Here is a 24,339-nt window from a genome sequence, read left to right as displayed (position 1 = left end):
TCTTCGGGTTCTTGGGGGATGTTGCTAACTCCGGTTCCGATAACAGGCACCACACCCGCAGAAGATGTGCTCGGTCTTGCAGCAAGCTATCAAATACAGTGCATTTCTCGGCTTAAAAACCCCCCGCTATGCGTCGCCAGGCATTTTATCAGATTCGAGGTGTTACCTCATTTGCACAGTATCACCTTAAAGCACTTGTTGCAGGCTGATGAGTTTGCATCTTTTGCTGTGAAGTACAGCCAGACTTTTGACCGCTTCGCCTTGGGCATTTTTAATCTGTAGCTCTGCTCTAAAAGAAAGTACGTACCTGGGCCCGCCTACTACGCTTGCAAAGGTAAAATGATTGGCTAGAATCCAAAGTGTATGACATCTCCGGGGAAAAAAGAACACCGAAATAAATAATCGTAACGATTACGTAATAATCGTAATCGGCCTTAAAATGCAGCTTTTAAGGCTGCAGACCCTGAATTGGGATACAGTTTGTATGTGCTTTGGAGTTTGTACGTGCTTTGTCTCTAGGGGCCACCGTATATATTTATATATAAATAAAACCACAGGCACAAAACACATCTGTGGCAGCCAGAATTCTTGTTGGGTTGTAGGGGATCAAATCCTTATTTCACTCGGTGACATGGGGATCAGTTTATAACTTTAATGTTTGGACCCTGTCTCAATGCTATGAGCTCGTTTGTTATGTTCCAGCATTTTAACATTGTATTTGAACAAGTTTATCAATTTTAGAAATGTCACCCATCCATAGTTTCATTGTTATTGGGTGACTGGTGTAAGTCCCTTGAGGAAAATATCTTACTTCAACAGTTCAACAGCACTGCAAACTTAAGCCTTTCCAATTACTGTGAAGTTAAATCAGTGTCTTCCTAACAACAATTTTTGTAACGGCTGAAGTAGTTGTATATAAGAGGCTCTACCATTAAAAGTCGTGTTTATAGTTTATATCCTTACTACAGGAACAGCCAGCAAACAGTAGAGTCTCATAATGGGAGATGAATCAGAGGTATGCTTTCAACGTAATGAGTAGATCAGTCTGCTGCACTCTGGACAAATCTGGAGACTGTGAATTTCTATCAGTACATAATCTAACATACTTTTTAATGTTAAATACAGAGAATCTTTAATGACATTAAGGTAACATTTCAGTGGACAGTTTTACAGATTACATTTTAATATGTCAAAGCAGCAAAAACACATGTAAATAATAAAGACACATAAAAACAGAAACATAAAAACAGAAGGACGCCTAAAAGGCTCAGTAGTGACTTTCATCTCTGCCCCGGTGCCTTTATTTTGTTAATGCACGTGTGTTGCATTAACAAAATGAGGAGGCCTCGGTCTGGAGTGGAATGATTGGAGCAGAGGAGGCCTATGATGGAAATGAATCCATGAGGGTTGGTTTGATTTTCTTGAGGACCAGTCTAGGGAATTTCCCACTGAGAGGAATGATGCTGAGGCTGTGTGGGGAAGGAGACGGGCTCAGGGTGATTCTGTTTGAGGAACTTGGTGCGGTAGAGGAGATCAGTGGTGTGAATGGAGGGGACTCCGGGTGAGAGGCAGGAGGTGTTATATTCTGGTCTCATTCACGACTGACTCCAGAATATCTATTTCCTACCCAACGGGGTAGTAAGGTTTATTAAGAAGTCATGCCACTCAGATTGACCCTCTGCCATGTACAACAATAACATACAGCCTAACAATCTGGCCCAACCCCGACTTACTTGTGTTCCACTCTAAAACGTCCGTGCAGCAACACAATCCATTGTGGAACAAATCATCTTGCAAACAATAATTCACTTTATTACAGGAGGGACTAATAAATTTTCACACAGGCACACTGACCGGGTTCACAAGAACACACTGTCAGCTCGTATAAATACACAGAAACACTGCTACTACACATAACTACAGGACAGCTGGTACACATGCACAAACAAGAGCACAGAACATTAAGAGATGCATAAATATATTCAGAGTTACACACTTACTCTCTCTCCCACAGCTGCATTCATAGCTGCACTGTTACTGATATTTAGCTCTGCTTTGACCTTTGGCCTCTGCTCTTTAAGGTACAGCATGAAGGCATTTGGGGGCTTCTTAATGTAAGCCTGGTCTGTACCCTGTTTGGTTTGATGCTTGCTGCTTCAACAGGAATAAAACCCAGAGTGAGAGCATGTGTTACCACCGTGTATAACTGTGAGGAAAGTACTTTAAAAACATGAGTAACGCTGTGAAACTGAATGTAAGGCGACACCATTAAAGGAGGCTGATTTTAATAATTCACACACACATCTGCAGATAAATGACAGATACCTGCAGATCAGTGAGAAAACGCAGCAGAGAAACTTACTTTGGAGCGCAGCTGTGGGGTGGAGGAGCTGGAAGAACAGCTGCTGTTGTTGCCGATGGGATGTTGTTTACAGGCAACTGATACAGTAGATTGTGTGGAGAGATGGAGAAGGACAAAAATCCATAATACTGACACTTAGTCCAGCATTTCAAAGACTAATAATGATAAACAGCACAGAAACATGCAAACTAAACTGTTTTTCTTTCATTAACCTGAAGCATCCAACAGGTTCAAGCACCTTTATCAATAAAAATCTAACGACAACTGTCTGAGTGTCTCACCTGTCCTTGGCTAGCTGTGCCTGGCTGACTGTACATGTGAGATGGCTGCATGGTGATTGGAGCAACTATATATGAAAGTTGGTCCTCGGGCAGAGGAGGGTGTAGCTGACAGACCCTCCACTATGACTGTCTGCTGGAGGAGGAGGAGGAGGAGAAAAGGGAGCAGGAAGGTCGGAGTTTTCCCTCAGAATACTTGTAAACACCTGTTCAAGACCATAAAGCACCCCCTCTGACTAAAGTCTTGTTATAATAAGAGCCAGCTCTTCCCTGATGTCCATTTTTGGGACAGAATTGTTCTCTTTCTGGGATCCTGTGGCACACATTCATAGGAATTTGAACTTCTTAGACTGGGACTGACATTTTATATCATACAGAACTAAACTAAGGACAAGTATTATGTGCAAACAGGACTTATCAGTTAAAGTCAGTTAGTAATTAAAATATGATATGTATTTTATGAAGAAGTCAAATACCAAAAAGTACATAATATAGTGAACGGGTTGCAGTTGTTCATTAGAAACATTGAAATAGTTCATATATATAGTCAAGAATCTACATTAATTATCAGAGATATAATATTTAACAACACTAACAAGTTATATGACAGTTTCATCTGATTCAAAGCATTTTTTTTAACCTTTTAGTTCAGATTTAAGTCAAACTGTTACAAATTTAAAATACTGACTTGTGGGATTTAATACCTGATTATGCTGAACTATACTGCAGAGAGAACTATTTAACAGCAGTAGTAACAAGGTACACTGCACGTACAAGTTTTACTTGCATTCCTGTGATAACCTGATGTTGGTATGATGCACTGAAAGAGATTAAATCATCTCTAACTGTGTACTGTGTGAAGGAAGTTACTGCTTACAGATTTTTTTCAAATACTGCATATTTTAAAGTAAATCTTTCTCATAATGCCACTGCATCATCTGTTTTGAATTTTAATTAAATTCTTGGGTTTTTCCTGTGAATTCCTGACTTTACTGCTCCATCAAACAACATCTCAATAACTTAAACAGAGCTTTTTTTTCTTTGTGTTCAAGTTGAAGGACCCAGTAAAACACAAGATTCAGGGACATTTTTGAAGAAAAACTAATTGTGGGATTTGAAAGAGTCTAGTGTATTATTAAGATGTTTCACTGTATGAACCAAAATGACCTTAAAACTACCTATGTAAGTACTCACCAAAAATGTTCAGTGTAGTTTCAGTTGTTTTGTTGTTAAATCTTGTTTAAAATTGAAGTTTGTAGGTTTTGTTTTTGAGGCTCTGATGAATATGTTTTCACACGATGACGTTCAAAGGTGAAGTGCTATCAGATTCTCTAGGTCAGTGGTTCCCAAATTTTTTTCGCTGGGCCCCCCTTTGTTTTACAAGAAAAATGTCCCCCCCCCACGCACACACACACGCACGCACTAACACATCCTCCAACCACACACACACATATTTTGCTCAATTGTGGTTTATTTCACACCTCAAACATTTAGTAAACAATTAAGCAAATACAAGTAATCTGCAGGTAGTAAGAAAATAAACTACTAACTCTTTTACGCTACGTCCGCACCTACACGGGTATTTTTGAAAACGCAGCTGTTTCGTCCACACGTAAAATTATTTTACGTGTAATTGGTTTTTTTTTTCCTGTGTAATAATATTCAACATTGCTATCAACAAATTTTTCAAAAAAATGCCTCTCTGTGCAAAATGGGTTTAAACACATAAACAGCTGTGGGATACTGTTTGTCCGTGATTTAGACAGGGGGAACAAATCGTGGCAGGTACGGCCTGATATTATTTGTATCCCACACTAACTTTACTGTATAAAGAGATAACATCTCCAAAATATCAGGAGTAGTTAGTCATTACAACAAGTGTTTGTGAACTAAAAATCAAGAATGTGGGATACTGTTTGTCCATGATTTGAACAGCCCAGCGCTGCTCCCGACAAAGGGAAAACCAATTCTGCAGGGGAGACCTACCTTGGCACTTGTGCAGGTGAAACCAAAGGGAAGATACGCTTCACCATATTTTCTAGTCTTTGGCTTAGAATGAAGTTGGTTTGGAAACATATTCAGCGATGCTTCATCTCCTGCTTTGCGTTTGTGTAGGCGCACCGTGCTAGCAGTGTCCAAGCGTTGTTTTTTTTTTGGTTTTTTCCCTTTTCATGCCGCGCCCCCCCTGCAATGGCTCTGCGCCCCCCATAGGGGGCGGGCCCCACACTTTGGGAAGGTCTGGTGTAGGGAATATTTTCTTGGCACGCTTTCCACCAACTGAGCATAGTTTAAACACAACCGTTTACTACCAGAGTGTAGTTACTAGTAGAGCAGGGTGATATGGCCAAAAATATTTATCACGATATATATTTGAAAATTTGCGATAACGATATAACTGACGATATAATTGATGCGAGACAAAATACAACTCCACAACATTACTAGCGCAAAAAGACAACCTTCCATTTATTTTCACTTAAACAAGAAGCTGGTTTTTATGTACATTAAAGCTTTATAAAAATTTAACAGTGCAAATGCAAATTCCTTGCTGAAAGTTTAACCAAAAGGCATTTCCAGTAGAAATGGGCTGACATATCCTCAGCATAACCATGTATAATATCCACTGAAGTTAAAAAGAGGTGCTTTGCAACATTAAACTGCAGTGTGCAGTACGTATTTTTCGGACCATAAGGTGCACGGGATTATAACGCACATTAAGCGAAACAAAGCAGTCAGATAAATCAAACTTTATTAAACTCATTCTTCTTGCTTCCTCCACTTCTGTACCATTGATTCATTAATGTTGAATTCTCTGGCAGCTGCTCTATTCCCATGTTGTTGCAGTATATTAATGACTAACCTCATATTGTGGATGGATTATCTCAGTTGTTCTCCTGACTGAAGTTTGGTCCGTTTACAGCATCCTGCCATGCGATAGCATTTGTCTCTAACTATCAGGAACCTTAACGTTAACTTTTATAAGTGGAAAAGTGTTAGCGTTCATCCTCCAGCTTCACTGTTTATGTTATGCTAACATAGCTGTGTCGCTAGCGATCACGTAGCACATCATTACATACCAGCTAGCCCAACTTCAGTAACCCTACAAACGTCACTGCTGTTTAGTTTCCTATCTTCATTTATGTTGGAAGTGATAGCAGAGCTGTACGTTTGAATTTTTTCAGAAATCTCTCAGTCAGAACATGCAATATCATGCTTAGGTAACTAGCGAAACTAGCGAGCTAACTTCCGCTAGCTTCCTGCTAACTTCTAACTCCGTTAAATATAATAACTTTTGTTTTCATGGATGCCTGGAAGTTAAACTTCATAGTTACACCTGGTAAAGCAGCAATGCTGATCGTTTTATTAAAGATGAAAGAATTTAGACAGTTTTTAACTCTCAGTGATGCTGCAGTGTTCGTTTGACCTGAAGCATACGGAGTTTAGGACCCAGATTACTCCCAGATTTAAGAGCATCTTAGTCCGACAAATACCACAATAACGACGGCCACTTGCATGTTCTGCAAAAAAATGTGCTTTGTCGTGTATCTGACGGACAAACACCAAACCAGTTCCACATCACTGAAGTTGCACCATTTTTACAAACCAATTCTGGTTCATCTGTTTCACTCAACAATCGGCCATGTGCGTATGAAAACAAAGGCACTGCGCATGCGTGTTTTACTCATATTCTATTGCAATATTTCATTTTACTATCGTTGCCTAACATTATACCGGTATTACCGTGAACGGTATAATATGGCCCAGTCCTAGTTACTAGCCATCTCCATCCCTTTATGACTGGTTGTTTCAAACAAGACAACACAGCATGCCATAAAGCTCAAATGATTTCAAACTGGTTTCTTGAACATGACAATGAGTTTACTGTACACAAATGACCCACACAGTCACCATAGATCACTCCAGCAGTACACCTGTAGGATGTAGAGGAATGGAAGATTCACATCATGGATGAGCATCGTCTCAATTTGAATGAAATAAGGGTACTAACAACACATTAACATGTAATCTTTGTTTATTCAACACATGAATGCACTTAGAGCCATTTATGTAGCTATGTGTGTGTGTGACAGAATGCAGAAATCTAGCTTTTGAACATATTCCAACCCCCCAAAAAAGACAAATTATGGAATTTTCTGCAACTGAATATTTCATTAATTTTGGTTGGTCTTCCTTGAGTTTGGCCTCATTGGCTCAGTGGGCAATATAACCTACAACTCTTGCACCAATTTTGAACATAACAAAGAAGCTGAAAAAATGTAGTTGTTCACCAGCATCGCAATTCCATTACTTTTTATCTCATGGCTTACCTTGGTGTGGTTTGCAAAGTGCTTCAGAAAGATGAGGAAATCTGTTTCTTGCACCCATCCTGATTTATTTCCACTACCAGTACTTCCTACTGGTCCATCTCTGACACAGTGGTCTGCATAATGTATGTGTGGGAACACAAACATGGGAGGAATTGTGTTGCCAATGGCATTAACCGCATATACAAAAGCGACCAGTGAACCTCTCTCTGCTGATGTCATTGCCCCAACTTGTTTAATATAAGTTAAAGTAAAAGTGTGGTAAGTTGTAACATTTGCATTATTGTTACAACTAACCCAGACTGTTGCTGTTACAACTGACCCAGACTCCTATAGCCATGAACTAGCTAACATTACAGCCAACGGCTAAAACATTAGCACTAAAGACCTACACAGAATATATCCCCATAGACGTACAAATAACATAATTTAAGTTTGATGAGTTAAACTGCAAAGCAGATAATGCTATTAGAAGTTTAAATAATTTAAAAAAAAAAACACGTACTTTTTGGCATACAAATTACTTTTTTTTTCTTCTTAAATTGTCTGTGTTTGCCAAAATGTGCAAATTTTTTACATGTGATAGAAGAACTGAATTGGGCATGTATGGCGTTATCACATCATTTGAAACCTAGCCCTGATTGCAGAGATTGGAAGTGTTACAATTGACCCACGTTACAACTATCCCCGGTCTCCCTACTAGCACTTAATAAAGTGGTCAGTGACTGTATGAGAAACTGATGCACAAAGCTCTGTAGCCAAACCCACATGTTGTATCTATAGCACAGTAAAGTGGAAAGTTACAGGAGATCCTACAAAGCATTGTTTTATCCAGGGGCGATTCTAGGATCAGAGCTTTGGGGGTGCTGAGCACCCAGAGCTGCTCAGCCAGGCAAGATAAACTTTACTCGTCACGATGAGACTTCTTCCCTGTCTCTGTTAGTCCCTGCATTTCACTCCAGTTGTCCTGAGTTCCCTCTGACTGTCTCCTTGGTGCATTTAAACCCCTGTTCCTCCCTGGCCTCACCATCTGTTGTCTTCATCTCCGTTATCAGTCATCATAATTTTACCTTCTCTGTGCAAGTCTGCAAATTTCTTTATTAAATCATAAGATTCTTAAATTCATCAAGTCTCTCTGTGCCTGGGTCCTCGTCACAAAACATGACATCACTGTTTTGTACATTTTAACACAATTTAATCCCCACATTTGTGAAAGAAAAGCAAAAAACTTTTTTTTAAAGTCTGTAACAAAACCATCAAATCTGATAAAGGTTATTTAAATGCTGCAAACGAAGAATGGATTGGAATTTAAAAAACAAACAAACAAACAACATATCCTAACTTTAATTACTTTACTGGGGGAAAATGATGAATGGTGATCATATTGAGTAAGAAGTACACTGAGTGCATTTTTTGGACAGAGATTCACTTTTAATGTGTATGGTAAATGGTCTGTATTTGTATAGCGCTTTACTAGTCCCTAAGGACCCCAAAGCGTTTTACACATCCAGTCATCCACCCATTCACACACATTCACACACTGGTGATGACAAGCTACATTGTATGTATAATACAATACAGATATATGAAAATAGACTCCAAAAATAGAGTCCTTGAAATGTACAAATTATTGATTAAAATAAAATTATAAAAATGGAGGCAACTTTGCCTATGGTACAATGTCTGAAAATATCTTTACTGCAGATACTACTATGGCTCTGCAGATTTATTCCTTTCATTTTAACCTGTGTTGCCTCACCTTAAAGTTGGCAAATACTTTTGGTGGTCAACTCTCACAAACAGTTTAGCAGCTTCTGTTTTGCCTGTCACTGTTCCCTGTCTGTTTTCTTACCTGGTTCTTCCTGACCTTGCACTTTCTCCTCATGTTCCCCTCTTCCCTCTCTCCCTCTTTGGACTGATAATCATACACAAATATATTGTATTCAATTAGATGAAAAAATTACATTAATATGAAAAAATATTATTAAGATCACTAATAAAAAACAGTCCTCTCTCAGTCTACTTTCAACCAAAAGGCAAATAACCAAACCACACGAACATCTAATAAAATATATAAATATTGAAACACTGATCCAACTTATCCTTTATTGACGGATCATTTGTTCTTACACTTTTACCTGAATGTTGCTCAGGGTTTAATCTTGGCACATGCACATATGACAAAATAAGCAGCCTCTCTCATTTCCTTTCAAACAGGACAGTGGTAACAACAGCAGGCTAGGACAATTTTAAATTTTAGATTTTAAATAGGCTGTATAAATAATGGGAACAACAGGACAGTCAAATGTCGCTGATTTTACTACACAGTAGGATGGATTGTAGGGTAGCTAACATTGTTGCAAAACACGTTTTCAATACTGCAGGTTACCTGGGTGTAATGTTTTTCAGAATCAGAATGAGAAAGGGTTTTATTGCCAAATGTTGAGCAGGTTTACAACATTAGGAAATTGCTGCGGTGCTTCAGTGCAAACATACTGTCATAAGCTAAAAAGAAACATGGCCTGACTCCTACCTAACTATATAAAAAGTAACTAAAGGTTAAATGCAGTTAACATGTCCCGTTTTAAGCCAGGCACTTACACCTCCGCTCCGCTGCGTCTCAGCCACCATGGCTCTGGCAGCAACGGCGCTAGAGCCAGAGTAGGTGAGAGCCGAACTGGAACAAACCATTTTGGGAGGGGGGGTATCTATACTTTTGTTGTTAAAATGTTACGTCTCAACCAAGTACTGCATGCTTTTTTATATTTTTAGTAGTGTGTAGTAGCAAGTACTGTCAAAAAAAGTAAGAAATCTTTGGGGGTGCTTTGATTCATTTCGGGGGTGCTGAAGCAACCCCAAAAATGGGCTAAAATCGCCCCTGGTTTTATCCAATCTCTGTAAGAAAATCCTGAAGTTCAAACAGGAACGTGTAGGGCGAAGAGAACTACATTTCCCTAAAGCCATCGCGCGAGTCTGAAACGAGGAAGCGAGCTGTTTATTAGAGAGAGGCAAACAAGAACAGCTAGCAAGAGAAGGGAGGCTGTAATAATAATTATTAGGCTGTCAAGGCAATATTGAATATTATTGAATGTAACAGACTCAATTTGGCGGTGACAATGAGCGAGGTTTTCTCGTATGAGAGTTTGGTTCATGCTGTCTCAGGAGCAGTGGTAAGTTGATCTTAGTTTCAGTATGCGCTGCTTAATTTTAAGTCACAAATGGGAGTTGCTGTAGCGTCACTACTTATATGCTTTATCCAAACAGAGCTCAGTTCAAAAACAATAAATAGTAGATAATGTAGCTGTAAATGTGGAAGTGTTTACAATAACCTCTTTATTCGGCGAAATGTTTATGTACGTGTAACTTATTAAACGCACCGAATTGAATACTGAATAACAATCATATATAAAACGTCTTATTTTAGATCCTAGTGTGCATTTTAAACCGTTTACATGTATGTTCCTGTAACTTGCTCGATTTTTATATGGGGTTCATTCGAGGATTTGTTCCATATGTCAAAAAAATGGCATGCCATGGATTTCTTACTGTTGCCCCTTTAGGGAAGTGTGACTGCAATGACAGTGTTCTTCCCTCTTGATACTGCCAGACTACGGCTCCAGGGTAAGAGAGCAGAAATCACAGTCTCATTTCCAAAAGTTTTGGGTTTTTTTGTTTTGTTTTTACTGAAAGAAAATCCCCATCTGTTTGTGTTCAGTGGATGAAAACAGGAAAGCCAAATCAACTCCAGCCATTCTGGCAGAAATTGTGAAAGAGGAAGGATTGTGAGTATAAATAGTGAAAATCTCAATGTGTTTCAAGCCAAAACTATTTTAATAAATTTGCACGCATCCCCTCAAACATCAAAATACAGTCTTTCAAGCAGTAGAAGGCTGCTAAGATGTGTTCCTGTGTTTACCTCTGCCCCCTTCTTCAGACTGGCACCCTATAGAGGTTGGTTCCCTGTCATCTGCAGCCTGTGCTGTTCCAACTTTGTCTACTTCTACTGCTTCCACTGCCTCAAGGCTAGCTGGCTGAAAGGAAAACAGTCAGCACCAAGCACTGACTTGATCATAGGCATCGCAGCAGGTGAGGTGGTCATTGGCAAGATCTGCCATCTAATTTCAGACGAGTCCCTCATACCTTTGTCCTAAGAATGACTAGCGTGAACTCCTATTTAGTAGCCTATTCTGCACAGTGTATAAAACCAGTTTACATTATTTACATTTCTAAATGCTGAAACCGGTAGTAAAGATTCAATTTCATCTGCCTCTTTGTCTCTCCAGGGGTTGTAAATGTACTTGTCACCACCCCTTTGTGGGTCGTCAATACCAGACTGAAGCTCCAGGGCTCTAAGTTTCACAATGAAGACATCCATCCCACCAACTACTCTGGGATTCTGGGTAAATGACCTTACATTTTTCTTCTAATGAGTATTTGTGCAAACCTTCTACACATGTGCATACTACAAATTCTCTCTTTCGCGCGTTTGTTTCCAAATTGTTTTGATTTTGCAGATGCATTTGTGCAGATCATCCGTGACGAGGGCATCGCAGCGCTGTGGAACGGGACCTTCCCGTCCCTGCTGCTGGTGCTGAACCCCGCTATCCAATTCATGATTTATGAGGGCCTGAAGAGGCAGCTGAGGAGAGGCATTCCCAAGGAGGTGAGTAAGAAAAGGGAAGGGAAGTATGCAGACATTGTCTGGTTGGTAAATCTGTTCACATGATTTGTTCAGTGGCTTTGCATGTGTTCCCTGATCTTTTGAACACCACGTTTTGAGACTTTTTTGGACACTACCGCAGCGTTTGTGGGTATGTTTATTAGCTAAGGAAAATCTGATAGGCAGAGTAAAACTTTTACACTTCACCTGTTACTGAGGTCATCTGAACTCAAAACTTTCACCTTTGGGATACGTTTGTTCCTCTGGTGATACACAAAAGATTCAGGTTCTTCTTTCTGCCCAAAGCTGTCATCACTGGAGGTCTTTGTGATCGGGGCCATCGCCAAAGCTATCGCCACCACTGTGACATACCCACTGCAGACTATACAGTCCATTCTTAGGGTATGTCTGCATTCTGTTGATCACTTTTAAAGTGACACATATAATCTTTTAGTACCTAGATTTGTGAATGTATGAACCTGTAACAAAGAAAACATTAATCTCAGAGATGCTTTTCTTTTTTGTTCAATCACCACAGTTCGGACAGTACAACAACACATCAACAGAGAAGTCAAAGCTGCTGTCCAGTCTCAGAACTATCAAGTGTCTGCTGGTCAACAGGGTGAGGTAAGTGTTTACACACACATATTAACATACTTGCAGTGCAAATTGCCACCATGACATCCGAAGGTCCTGGGTTTGAAGCCGCCATCTGACTAGCGTGTTCTCTGAGGTTTTGCCTGTGTCTGGCTGTCGTTCTATGAAAAAGTGGTGATTGAATTGGATAAGGAGAGGAAAATGGCTGGATGGGAACCCCAAATATGGCTTTGTTATATCCACATTAGAATCTGCTTGATTTTGGGTGACCGCATTTAAACAGAGCATACTAGGCAACATGGGTTAGAATTACTATGAAGAACAAGATGAAAAAAATAGCTCCATTTAGTATTTAAAAAAATCTGTATGCATACAGAAGCTGCACTGTTTGTTTGTCTTTTTGTGTTGTTTTTTTTTCATTTTTATTTACAACAGAAACCATTGCAAATGCATTACCATACACATCTGTAATAATTATATACAACTAACTGTACAGTCAGACTCTAGAGAACTCATCAGGAAAACACACTGGATAATCTCTACATTTATATTTTAACAATTAGATTAATTATATCCAGCATAACAAGCAAATGATCCCTGGTTTAATTCCTTGATCGAACCTTATGAATTAGGGAGTATGCTTTATATGGAGTATGGGCATTCATCACTGGGCCCTCGTGATGTATCATCTGAGTTACTGAATATTAATAATTTTGCTCTTTCACCTCTTGTTCTATAACGTTTTCATGCTGGTTTTCTTCTGTAGGAAGTATGGTATGTTGGGTCTTTTTAAAGGCCTCGAAGCGAAGCTGCTGCAGACGGTGCTGACTGCTGCTCTCATGTTCCTTCTCTACGAGAAGATCGCAAGCTGCACCTTCAGAGTGATGGGGCTGAGCAACAACCACTACAAGAGGCGCTAGCTTACAAAGACACTTAACAATCCTGCACACTTGACCACAATAAAGGACAGATGAGCAATGGAAATCACTGCTGACAGACTGTATGAGTGACGGGGGCTTCACCTGCCTGGACACCAGTCACTTTTTTAAAAAGGTGAAACTGTAACTTGCGTAAGCCATCCAATAAAACATTACAAACTAAAGAGTCCTTTGGGAATTTATAGGTAAAGAGGTAATGTTTGATTATGTGGAAGATGAGAAGTGCAAAGTTTTGGGTGTTTTTTGGAAACAGCCAAATCAGAAAAGTTCTTCTGTCTCTCTGGGTTCTGTCTCCAAGTCGTCCATAGACACAAGAGAGCACCAAGATCTGGGTTACGGCATTGACTCATCTCTTTAGAGACACAAATAGAAAATCCTTGGTGGACCTGACTGTAAGAATAACTGTAGGAATAACTTCCTGTTTACCAGCAGCAGAATAAAAAAGATGAGTGTGTGGATACAAAGATTTTAAGAGGCGATTAGAAAACGTAAGCACAAGAATTCATGTTAAAAACCAAAGCTTTATTAACACAGCTACTTTCAACATGGATGTGTTTGATTCAGATGACAGGCTTGGTTTGGAATGGCCCTCAGCAAACAAACATTTTAAGCAGCAGTTTTATTATGACCTGGTGGCAGGTATAGTTTTTAAGATGAGGGCATTTTACAGACATTGAAGGCCTTAAAGGAAACTGTATCAGGTGGAAGTGCATTGCAAAGTATTTGGGCAGGGCAACTAAAGGTTCTGAGTCCCATGGTAGTCAGGTGAACAAGTGGAATAGACAAAAGACATTGAATATCAGATAAATACTAAGGAACAAGGTTATGAAGGTCTGTGAAAGTGGGAAGGAGGATCTTGAAGTTGATGCATAGGTGAACTGGAAGCAGTAGGTATTAATGGGCGTAAAGTGTGGCAAGAAAATATACACCACCAGCATCCCAATGATCTAGACCAGACAACGATTTAAAATAAAATATATATATATATATATATGTATATATATGTATGTGTGTGTGTATGTATATATATATATATATTCCAAGGTGGGCCCGCGTGAATTGTAGCTTCAGTCTGCTGTTTTTAGCCGCAGCTTTAATGAATGTTTTCCAAAGTACAACACCTCCTATCAGCACATTTACCGGTTCCCACCAAGGTACGCACGTGGGGCTCGCACAGATCCCACAAGGTGTGATGGGTAAAAGCACCGCTGCAGCGTGCGCTCGGTCCATCCCCGTGGTGTGTTGATCGCTGGTGTAACAGTTTCGTGACGCGGCAGTAGACTTTCATAATTACGTAAGCACTTCAGCTCTGTGGCGCTCCCAAATAACTATTAAGCTTGACTTGTGCCTTTTCACCAAGATGGATTCAACAACGACAAAAGACGCGGAGAAGAACTGTGTTCTGTGCTGCCAAGAGGTCGAGATCTTCGCCTTGGGAAAATGTGACCATCCCGTTTGTTACCGCTGCTCCACCAAGATGAGGGTGCTGTGCGATCAGAAGTACTGCGCTGTCTGCCGGGAGGAGCTCGACAAGGTGCGCGTTCTTCTGCTACGTTAACCCGGGGATGGAGCCTTGTGGCGTTAGCTAGGCCGTAGCGTTCTCATAGTTTTTACTCTATAAAAATAGGCACAAGTTGTGTGTTGGCATCCTAACTGCGTTCAGAATCAATTAAAATAGTCACCAGGGGAAAAAAGAGGTGGCAGCTCATTGTGCGTACCCACTGTGGAGAACACTTTTTCTTAGCTGTCATTAACTTAGCTAAGCTAACTAGCGAATATTAGCAAGTGCATAAGTTAGCTTATCTGTTAGACTGACACTGGTCAGAAAGAGTTGGTTTAGAAGCCGGCTTTTATAATTGAGCTGATGACAGAGTGCTTGTCTATCCGACGTTTATGGGTATACCTCATTTAGCTAGGGTGACAGTAAACTCTATAATACATTTTTAATTGAACACGTTAGCTGTCACCTCTCAATTTAGCATGAGCTTTAGCGGCGCTGGTATGCTACCTGTTATTACTGGGTTGTGATAAATGTTTAATTGATATAGTTTTAGAGGTCATTGTGATGTCTGCCTACTGTCAGCCCTGAATAAATTCCGAATCTTGATTGCAGATGACGGAATGAGTCAAAACAAGTGGACGGTGGCCCCGGCCTCATAACACTCCCCTAAAGGCCAAATACACCTGTGATCAGAAGTTTACATCCACTCATTATGGGAATGAATGTCATGGTCGTTTGGGGCTATAAATGACTTCGTTCTTTCTCCAGGGTAAAATGATTGTATAGCACACATCTTTAATGACTTTGATAAAACAAGATAGGGTTAAATGTGGACACAGTTCCAGTAGGACAATGATCCCAAACACACATGAAAACTGGATTTAGAATAGATAAAGCAGGTTAGCAATAAGCCTCTGGAATGGCCTTCCCAAAGTCCCTACTTCAGCCCCACTGAGCATTTGTTGACTGTGCTTAGAAAACAACTCTGAGACTGACTAATTTGATTGAAGTCTAACAATTTTGTCAAGAATAGTAGTCAAATATCCAGCCAGGATTACAGAGAGCATTTCAACCTTTCAGCACTAAATTAACACGACATTCGTGGCCATGATGAGTGGACGTAAACTTTCCCAACAGCTGGATGTTGTAATGTCAAACTGTGTTGAATTGCCTAGATTAGAAGCGTACCAAGTATGCATCCTCTGTACTGACGTGGTTTTGCTCGTGCATCATTTCATGTGATATTACAGTAGGTGTTTGTGTGACATCACTGGTATGCTTTCTATTTCTAAAACAATCATCTTCCTCCAGTTACCACAGGTTATTACTAATAAGACTGTCATGTTGTTTTCAGGTGGTGTTTGTGAAAAAACTGGAAGCCTTTCAGTCTCTGCCCTATCAGCAGTTCCACTGTGAGAAAAAGTATGACATCTATTTTGTGGATGAGAAGATCTATGCCCAGTACAGGTACTAGATGTCTCTATTCTTTGTGCTTGTGTTGCTCTTTGGCATTTCAGTTCATTTATACTACAAAACCCAGAAATAGCAGTAAGAGAATTACAGTTAATATAGCTGAACTTTTGCTTGAAAAATACAATGGAAATGTGTATAGAGAGCCATGCTGGTATTAACTAATGCTATGTGTGGTTAGAGATGGTGCTCTTGCTATCTCAGTATATGGTCATATTGTAAATGTATACAAGCATGTGTATAAACCAATATAACTAAAAGTCAGCTTTTAAAGCCTTTAGTGTTATCTTCTTGAACACTCCATGCTGTGTTCTTGTTTTGATTGCTTTTAAAGTGAGTCTAAGTTTGTGTGATGACTAAAGTGAGCGCTTTTATTTGCAAATGTGTAAATGACTTGCTTTAGCAGGAAGTATCCTCAATCTGATCTGTCATTTAACTAAACAAAAGCTTGGCTTGAATTTTGGGTTTTTCCTGCTGTATCCAACTGCCTTTCATGCCCCTTTTGATTTTTACTTGACTCCGACTGAACTTTTCCTCGATGTGTGTCTGTCAGGCATCTGCTGTTGCCCGAGTGTCTCCGCTGCTCGGAGCCCAAGGTTTTCTCCAGGTTTGAGGAGCTCGAGCAGCACATGAGGAAGCAGCATGAGCTTTTCTGCTGCAAGCTCTGCACAAAGCATCTAAAGGTATCATCATCATCATCATCATCCCTAAAGAGTAAATAAAGGGGTGTCTGATCGGGTTCTCAGTATTACATGACTACAGTAGTAGCACAAATGTACATGGAAACTTTGTAGCACAAACGGTTCTTTTTGGTCTTTTTCTTTTTAATTTACTGGAGCTACCACCAACAGTGTTCAGATATAAATATGAATGTTTAGTTAGTTACTCTTTATTTCAGTTTGAAGGCATCCAGTCATTGTCCTTGACAGCAGTATCTGCTACTAAATGGTAACAAAAGCACTTACACAATACAGTTGTTGAATGGTATTAAATTCACCCTCATTTTTAAGGTTGTTATTTGACGTATTGCTTTTCACACCGAATGAGAAACCGTAGCGTTGTTCAAGTTGTCTGTCGATAACTGAAAGTGCTGTGTATCAGGTCATTAACTTAAACGGTTTTGCTTGTACCATTAAGTCAGATTTACAAATTTTGCAATTATTTTTTTATGCATTTGTTGTTGTTTTTTTTGTTTGTTTTAAACCTGCTGTTGCATATAAAAATGGTGAGTTGGACAGACTTACATTTTCAGGCAAATAAGGGCTGGTTGAAGGAAGCCAGATATAAAGAAGACAGATGTCAATATCCTGATAAAGAGCTTTGTTTGCTGATCTCCTGAATAATTATTTACTTTAAAAGTTACTCTTTCCCTGCAGATCTTTGCCCATGAACGGAAGTGGTATAATCGTAAGGAGCTGGCACGTCACAGAGCGCATGGAGACCCAGATGACACCAGTCACAGAGGCCACCCGCTCTGCAAGTTCTGCGATGACCGTTACCTTGATAACGATGAGCTGCTGAAACACCTGCGTAGGGATCACTACTTTTGCCACTTCTGTGACGCAGACGGCTCTCAGGAGTACTACAGGTGTGTGTGTGACCCTTTCACCCATCCACACAAACCCTCCTTTGTTTTTGTTACCTAATGTAGAAGAATATTAAACCAGACTTTTGTTTTTAACCGTGCTACCAACAGTGATTACCAGTATCTGAGTGAGCACTTCAGAGAGAGTCACTATCTGTGCGAGGAAGGTCGCTGCGCCACAGAACAGTTCACTCACGCGTTTCGCTCCGAGATTGACTACAAGGCTCACAAGGCTGCAGCACACAGCAAGAACCGAGCAGAGGCTCGACAGAACCGCCACATCGACCTGCAGTTTAACTATGCCCCAAGACAGCAGAGGCGAAATGAAGGTCGGTCGGTCGAGACGGTGGTGTTTTTGTATTGCCGTACCACCAGGATTTCTGTTTGGCATTTGAGATGATCAGAACACATGCGTTCTTACAGGTATGGTGACAGGCGAGGACTACGAGGAGGTGCGTCACAACCGAGGAGGAAGGGGAAGGCCTCACGGGGGACAGAAAAGCTGGAGATACTCGAGGTGAGTATAAATGACCAGCTCTGAGTTAATTGGAAGGGAGCATTAGTGGTGGAGCTGTCAGAATTGGAAGAGATGGCTGTTGTTAAAGGGTACATTCGTCTTTGTCTGTGACATGGAAATTTTGCAGGATATAAAAAGATGGATGGGTGCAGTTATATGCATGAGTACTGGACTGCAGAGCATCCACTTGTATTGAGAGACAGACATGGAAAACATTTGAAGAATGACTGCACGGCATTGTTGCACCTGGGTGTCTCACATTGTGCTGTTACTGTGTTTGCGTGCTTGTGTATCTGTATATTACTTTAAAAAAAACTTCAGCAGCTGTTAGAGTGGGAGTAGTTTCTTGCTTTTTACCGTTTTGTCTGCTTGTCTGCACAGAAATGAGGAAGACAGGCAGGTGGAAGCTGCTTTGAGGGCATCCATTGCAATGCGAAGACAAGAAGAGAGAGCAGCAGTGCAGGAGAGGAGCGCTCCCAAACACTGCAGAGAGGAGAGGGCCGAGAGACCAGAACCAGAAGAGCTCAGACACCCGACCGGACATGCCAAACAAGCGAGCAAACCTCCAGGTAAAAAGTAAACTGAAAAAACATACATAATGGTTATGGTTGCTAGATGTCAGGCGTATTTGTCTGCTAGTTTTAGTGTATTTATTTCTGCCTCTTTAACAGTAAAAACAATGAAGAGCCAGAACCCGCGAGATGTAGAAGATGACTTCCCAGCTTTGGGAGCCACAGCTGCTGCAGCTGTGTAAGCTTCATCAGAGTACAACGTTTTCATCATTCAGTGTGTGTGTGAGCATAGTGTGACACAAATCTGTCATTTGTGCTGTTTTTTGTTTGTCCCTGCAGTATAAAGCCAGCTCCTGCAGTGACTGCACCATCCCACGTAGCTTTAAAGGAGGACGACTTCCCCAGCCTGTCAACTGCCACGCTCACAACCCCCATGACTCCAGCTTACTCTGCGCAGCCTAAGAAGACGTCCTCTTTTCAAGAAGAGGATTTCCCTGCTCTCGTCTCCAGAGTCCGGGCCCCCAAACCTGCAGCTGGTACCACCTCTGCTTGGTCCAACCACACATCTGCAGCTAAACCCAACACTCATCCTCCTCCTTCCTCCAGACCTCCCCCACCCCTTTCCTCTGTATCCTCTGGCCCTCAGCTCCTGTCCTCCTCATCCTCGTCGTCTTCACGGAGGAAAAAGAAAGTGGGTGAGAACGGGAAAGCGTTGTCAAATTACTCTCCCCTTCATTCCGACGATGAAAGCGGAGGAATGACGCAGCAGGAGTTCCGCTCAGTGCCCACCATGTTGGATATTTCCTCTCTGCTAACTGTTAAAGCAGGCAGCAGCAAATCCTCAAACCCAGCTGTGACCCCGAGCGCTTCAAATCCAACCCCCAACACCGATCTCCCGACCCCAAAAGCCAACAAGAAGAAAAAACAGAAGAACCCAACTGCTCCCCCTACATCTGCAACTACAACATCAGACCTGGGAACAACTGTAAATCCAGTCTCAGTGGAAACAACGGCACAAAAGGAAAATGTTCCTGAGAAAACGTGGAACAAACCGCTTTCCGGTCCTGTGACAGCGGCACTTACAAGTGGGCTGGCTAACGGCTACGCTGAGCAATCGCCACCCACTAGCAAAGATGACGCTCCCGTAACAAATCATCCCAATGCGGAGCCTGCCGATGAACAAGAGGAGGAGTTCCCTGCCCTCATGACCAAAAATCCACCACCAGGTACGGAATAACAATCCACAGTATTCATTTATCATCAATTTACACGTACTGTTGCTTCTTTCCATCCAACATATACACCATACAGGTCTTTTTTACAGGACCTCAAACTACAAACGACTAATACATTTAAAACTGAATGTACAGCTGCTTTATTGACTGATAGCTGCCATCACAAAGAAGCGGGGGGGAAGACTTCCTGGAAATCATTTGGAAACTCTCCAACTTAGCTCTTACAATAAACAGAGTCAATAAGAATTATGGAAAGTCATTTCTGTTCTTTGGTTGTGTGGTTGATTGGAAACCAGGAATTGTTCATTATTAGGCAATATGATATTTGATTGATATGAGAGTGGTCTGGCAAGCAGTGGTAAAAAGGTAGACAGCTAAGGTTTTCCATAGACTTCATATAAAAGAAGAGTCATAGAGTTTGACTCCTCATTTAGTGAACGGTTTGGCTAATCTAATGTTTTGGTTTGGTTTGGGGTTTTTTGTTTGTTTGTTTTTTAGCCAGATGTTACTACAAAGCACCCACATCCCTAAATTTAAAAAAACAACAACAACAAACAAGTCACCCACCACACAGTTGTTGTAAAGAGGGAAACTGGTTAAAACTTTTTTATACCCGGCTGTGAACATGCTCTTCAAAATGTTCTTAGGTGAATATTTAAACCCCGAGCTTTGAGCTCTGAGCTTTGATTTGACTTAATTTTCGGTTTTCATCAAATTAATGATGTAATGATGTTATACTATTGTAAAACTGTATAAATGCCTCACAAATAAGCATTTTGTTTAAACACTGCGGTGTTGATTTTATAGTTAAAACCCTGAGAACTGTTTTTCAGAGTTGGTACTGCATCATTCAAAGTTCACGTTCTCTTTGTTTTTCAGGCTTTAAGACCTCTTTCCCAATGAAAGCCTCAGCTCCAGCCCCATCCTCCACCATGCCCCTGCCTCCACCTGGCCTGGGTATGTCAGCCCCTAAACCTCCCCCAGGGTTCACAGGGATCCCCCTCAACAGCAATGTGGTGGAGTCTACACCCCCAGTAGTCAACCTGTGAGCCTCTCGTTTTTCTACATTACATGATCACTGCTTGACACAAAGGTTTTTGGTTGGCCTTGTCGGTACTTAGTGTTTTTTGTCTGTTCCCAGGCCTCCCAAAGTGCCGAGCAATGGTTACCTGGTGCCAGAGGACTTCCGCGAGAGGAACCTGGAGCTGATCCAGTCCATTAGGAAGTACCTCAACGATGACGAATCAAAATTCAACCAGTTCAAAAACTACTCTGCCCAGTTCAGACAGGTACTCACTACATAAGAGCTAAATACTCTGTTGGTATGGATATTTTGTCTGGGGTTTTTTTGTTTTTTGTTCCCCGTCCCCTTTAAATGCCCCTGAAGTGGTTACAGCTCTGTGTTAAGGTTGTGCATCCCTCCAAGAGTTGTGAGAAGTAGTATCTCAGGGACAGACTTTTATTTTATTTTTTTAATTTTTTAATTCTAGTTCACTTTGACTTAAATGAGTTAGTTGTATTTGGTCTTATACATCAATTATGACATAATAAATAATAACTGTCACTGCTTTATCATCCTCAAATGAGGATAAAGTGATTATGAAGGTCAAAGGTTAACGTACATCATCGTAATGTTGCGCATAAACACAACCATTATTCAGCACCGTTACTCAGTCAGGAGGGTAGTGTGCGTGATTACCATAGCGTAGATCAAGAGAATTCATTATAATGATGTCATGATTTTCCACATTTATAAAGAAATGTGCTGCCAGCTAAAAATGTGAATACGTATGTGCATGTACTACCGGATTTTTATGGCTGCAACTTTATTTTCTCTCTGAATCAGATTTTTTGGCCAAACATAATAAATTTAAATACCTTTGATTGGATTACATTAAAGCCTTCACCTCTATATTTTGCTCTAGTTTGGACAGATGTGGATGTAAAGTGCCACTCCCCTGGTTGTAGGACTGTGTAGTCGATCAGTAAAACAAAACTGCAGCTGATTTCTGCATTATATTAATTATTATTAATAATATAATAATAATAATGCTTCCATGTGTTGAGTGAAAAATGTTTAGCCCAGTGGTTATTTTGTTAGGGCTTACCTTTTCCCAAGACTATGTCTTTATTTAACATGAATGACAAACGAGAAGAAGCCCACTGAAAGAACCTGCTCCTCACATTTGGCACTTCCTGTTTGTTTACTTTGCTCATATGTCCTTTCTGTCTTTCCAGGGTGTGATATCAGCAGCCCAGTACCACCGCAGCTGTAAGGACCTGCTTGGGGATGGCTTTAACCGCATCTTCAATGAGCTGCTTGTGCTCTTACCGGACACGGGCAAGCAGCAGGAGCTTCTGACTGCGCACGGAGACTGTAAGGCACTGGAGAAGCAGTCTGGGGCTGGAGGAGGAAAGAAAAATAAAAACAAGAAGAATGCCTGGCAGACGCCTGCTACAGCGGTTAACATGGCAGCTGAGCTGGACTGCCGGGTGTGCCCCACTTGCAGACAGGTGCTGGCCCCCAAAGACTTCAACTCCCACAAGACCCTGCACATCACGGAGAGCGAGGAGTTCCCCTCTTTGCAGTCGATTAGCCGCATCATCAGCTAGCCCCTCTTTCTCAGCCTTCCTCTGGTCCGTTTGCCATTGCGAGGCGAATTCAGTTCTGTGGTTCTGACACAGCCACGCAGCAGCCGGTGTGGGAAAGCAGCCGCTCATTTCCTCTGGGAGGAGTCGGAGGCCTAGTGTAGCAAAAGAAGATGGTTCATGGTGTTTCCACTTTGATGGGGATTAATATTGATAGGTTTATGTGATTGGTTTACAATTCAAGATGCACAGGGTCGCCACATCTTAAATCTTCTTTCAACTCTCATCGTTTGAGGACGTCTCCAGCTGGCACTGGCACCGGCAACGTCTAATCAGAACTCTAAATTTATTTAATGAAAGCGGAGAGACGAGCCAGGGCTTTACTTGAAGAATGCAACGCTCCCTAATGCTGATATTATATTGATTTTCTTTTCTTTCTTTCTTTTTTACCTTGCTCTGGCAAGTTGATAAAGTCTGCATGAGTCTCCAGCTGTGCTGCTTGGTTAAATAAGAGGTTCAGTTTGAATATTTAGCTTTATATTTATAGCTGTCTAATTGCTTTTAATTGTTCATTGCTCTATGCAGGCCTGTCAACAGTGTCAGTGAATGGACTCCTCATTCAGGACGGTGTGTCAGAAAGTGAGCTGCTTCAGAAATTGGAACAAATTATGGATTCATCAGTTGAATGTTTTTTGTTTTTCTTTCAATAAACCCCATTCTCTTTTATTCCGTTTGCACAACTCACCAGTAGATTTCATAATTTTGTTTATGGAGTGGTACAAATGTGGCCATGATGTTGCACAAGGTTTCAAAAGGAAATTAAAGAACTGAACAATGAGTCTTGTTGTATATTTCTCAACAGTTTTGTTCAAATTGTCTTTTTAAACATGGGAGAAACAAGATGGTAACAATTGAGATCTCCACTTCTGACTACACATTTGGTTATGATGAACAAATTCAGCTGAAGGCATCGTTGTTTCCACCCACACTCGGTCTGCGTACTCAAGTAAAATCAAGCACTGACACAAATTTAAAGGTAATGGATTATCTACTCCTCTCTTTGTCATGCTTGTACTGTTGTCAGCAGGGTGTCTGTGTATTAAAGTGGCAGACTAGTTTTCACAGAGTAGACTGCTCTATTTTTGACCTGCTGCCAAAAACACAGTTTCTGTTGACACTGCAAAGTTCTCCATGTTTGACTTGATGGCAGTTTGTTTTTTTTTAACCATTTTTCATTATATTGCTCCAGTGGTCTGCTGACACAGTGCTGTGCAGGCTCACGAATGACCTTTTAACCCTTAGTTTTATGAATCGTAGTGCTATCGTGGTTCCAACATTTAGCTTGCTGTATTTTGGGTAACTAGTGAGGAGCATAAGGAGATCTAATATATGTACTGCTACACCCCACACACATGATGGCACATTATTTAAGCACAAACAAAAAACGTCTTCATGTTTGATTTGACACCAAGATCACATAAAAAGCAAGTGCAGTGCAAGTCTAACTATACTGAAAATGGATCAGAAAAGCAATAATAAAACAGGTTTTGTACCAATTTTGGTACTTGTATCCACCTGTGAATGATTTCCCTCTAAAGTTAAGTTATCTGGTGCACAATTAGAGCTTTCTTATTGAAGAAGTGTAGGGGTTGGCACAGCTTCCATTCTCTAAAGCTTTGGAAAGCCCAGGGAAACAGTGTGTATATGGAAAATAAAATAAATGGTAAATGGCCTGTATTTGTATAGCACTTTACTTAGTCCCTAAGGAGC

General features: G+C 40.8%; 2 protein-coding genes across 2 annotated transcripts; both read left to right on the top strand.

Annotated features, from left to right (window-relative positions):
- Positions 1–9,929: 9,929 nt before the first annotated feature.
- slc25a17 (solute carrier family 25 member 17) lies at positions 9,930–13,324 on the top strand. The gene is made up of 9 exons (XM_040005993.1): positions 9,930–10,135; positions 10,526–10,586; positions 10,681–10,747; positions 10,900–11,051; positions 11,249–11,365; positions 11,480–11,628; positions 11,932–12,027; positions 12,164–12,252; positions 12,989–13,324. The coding sequence occupies exons 1-9, from the start codon at positions 10,082–10,084 to the stop codon at positions 13,140–13,142; spliced, it is 939 nt and encodes a 312-aa protein (XP_039861927.1). The 5' UTR covers positions 9,930–10,081; the 3' UTR covers positions 13,143–13,324.
- A 1,023-nt stretch (positions 13,325–14,347) lies between these two features.
- On the top strand, positions 14,348–24,302 carry znf598 (zinc finger protein 598). Its single transcript, XM_040005992.1, has 12 exons — positions 14,348–14,694; positions 16,016–16,128; positions 16,685–16,814; positions 17,508–17,719; positions 17,828–18,045; positions 18,140–18,233; positions 18,615–18,802; positions 18,905–18,983; positions 19,085–19,971; positions 20,860–21,025; positions 21,122–21,269; positions 22,219–24,302. The coding sequence occupies exons 1-12, from the start codon at positions 14,521–14,523 to the stop codon at positions 22,591–22,593; spliced, it is 2,784 nt and encodes a 927-aa protein (XP_039861926.1). The 5' UTR covers positions 14,348–14,520; the 3' UTR covers positions 22,594–24,302.
- The last annotated feature ends 37 nt before the right edge of the window (positions 24,303–24,339 follow it).

The sequence above is a fragment of the Simochromis diagramma genome, unplaced genomic scaffold (assembly GCF_900408965.1).
Source record: "Simochromis diagramma unplaced genomic scaffold, fSimDia1.1 OVJJ01000510.1, whole genome shotgun sequence".
Taxonomy (NCBI): domain Eukaryota; kingdom Metazoa; phylum Chordata; class Actinopteri; order Cichliformes; family Cichlidae; genus Simochromis; species Simochromis diagramma.
The sequence above is the reverse complement of the archived record's forward strand: the minus strand, read 5'-3'. Positions and strand labels throughout refer to the sequence as shown.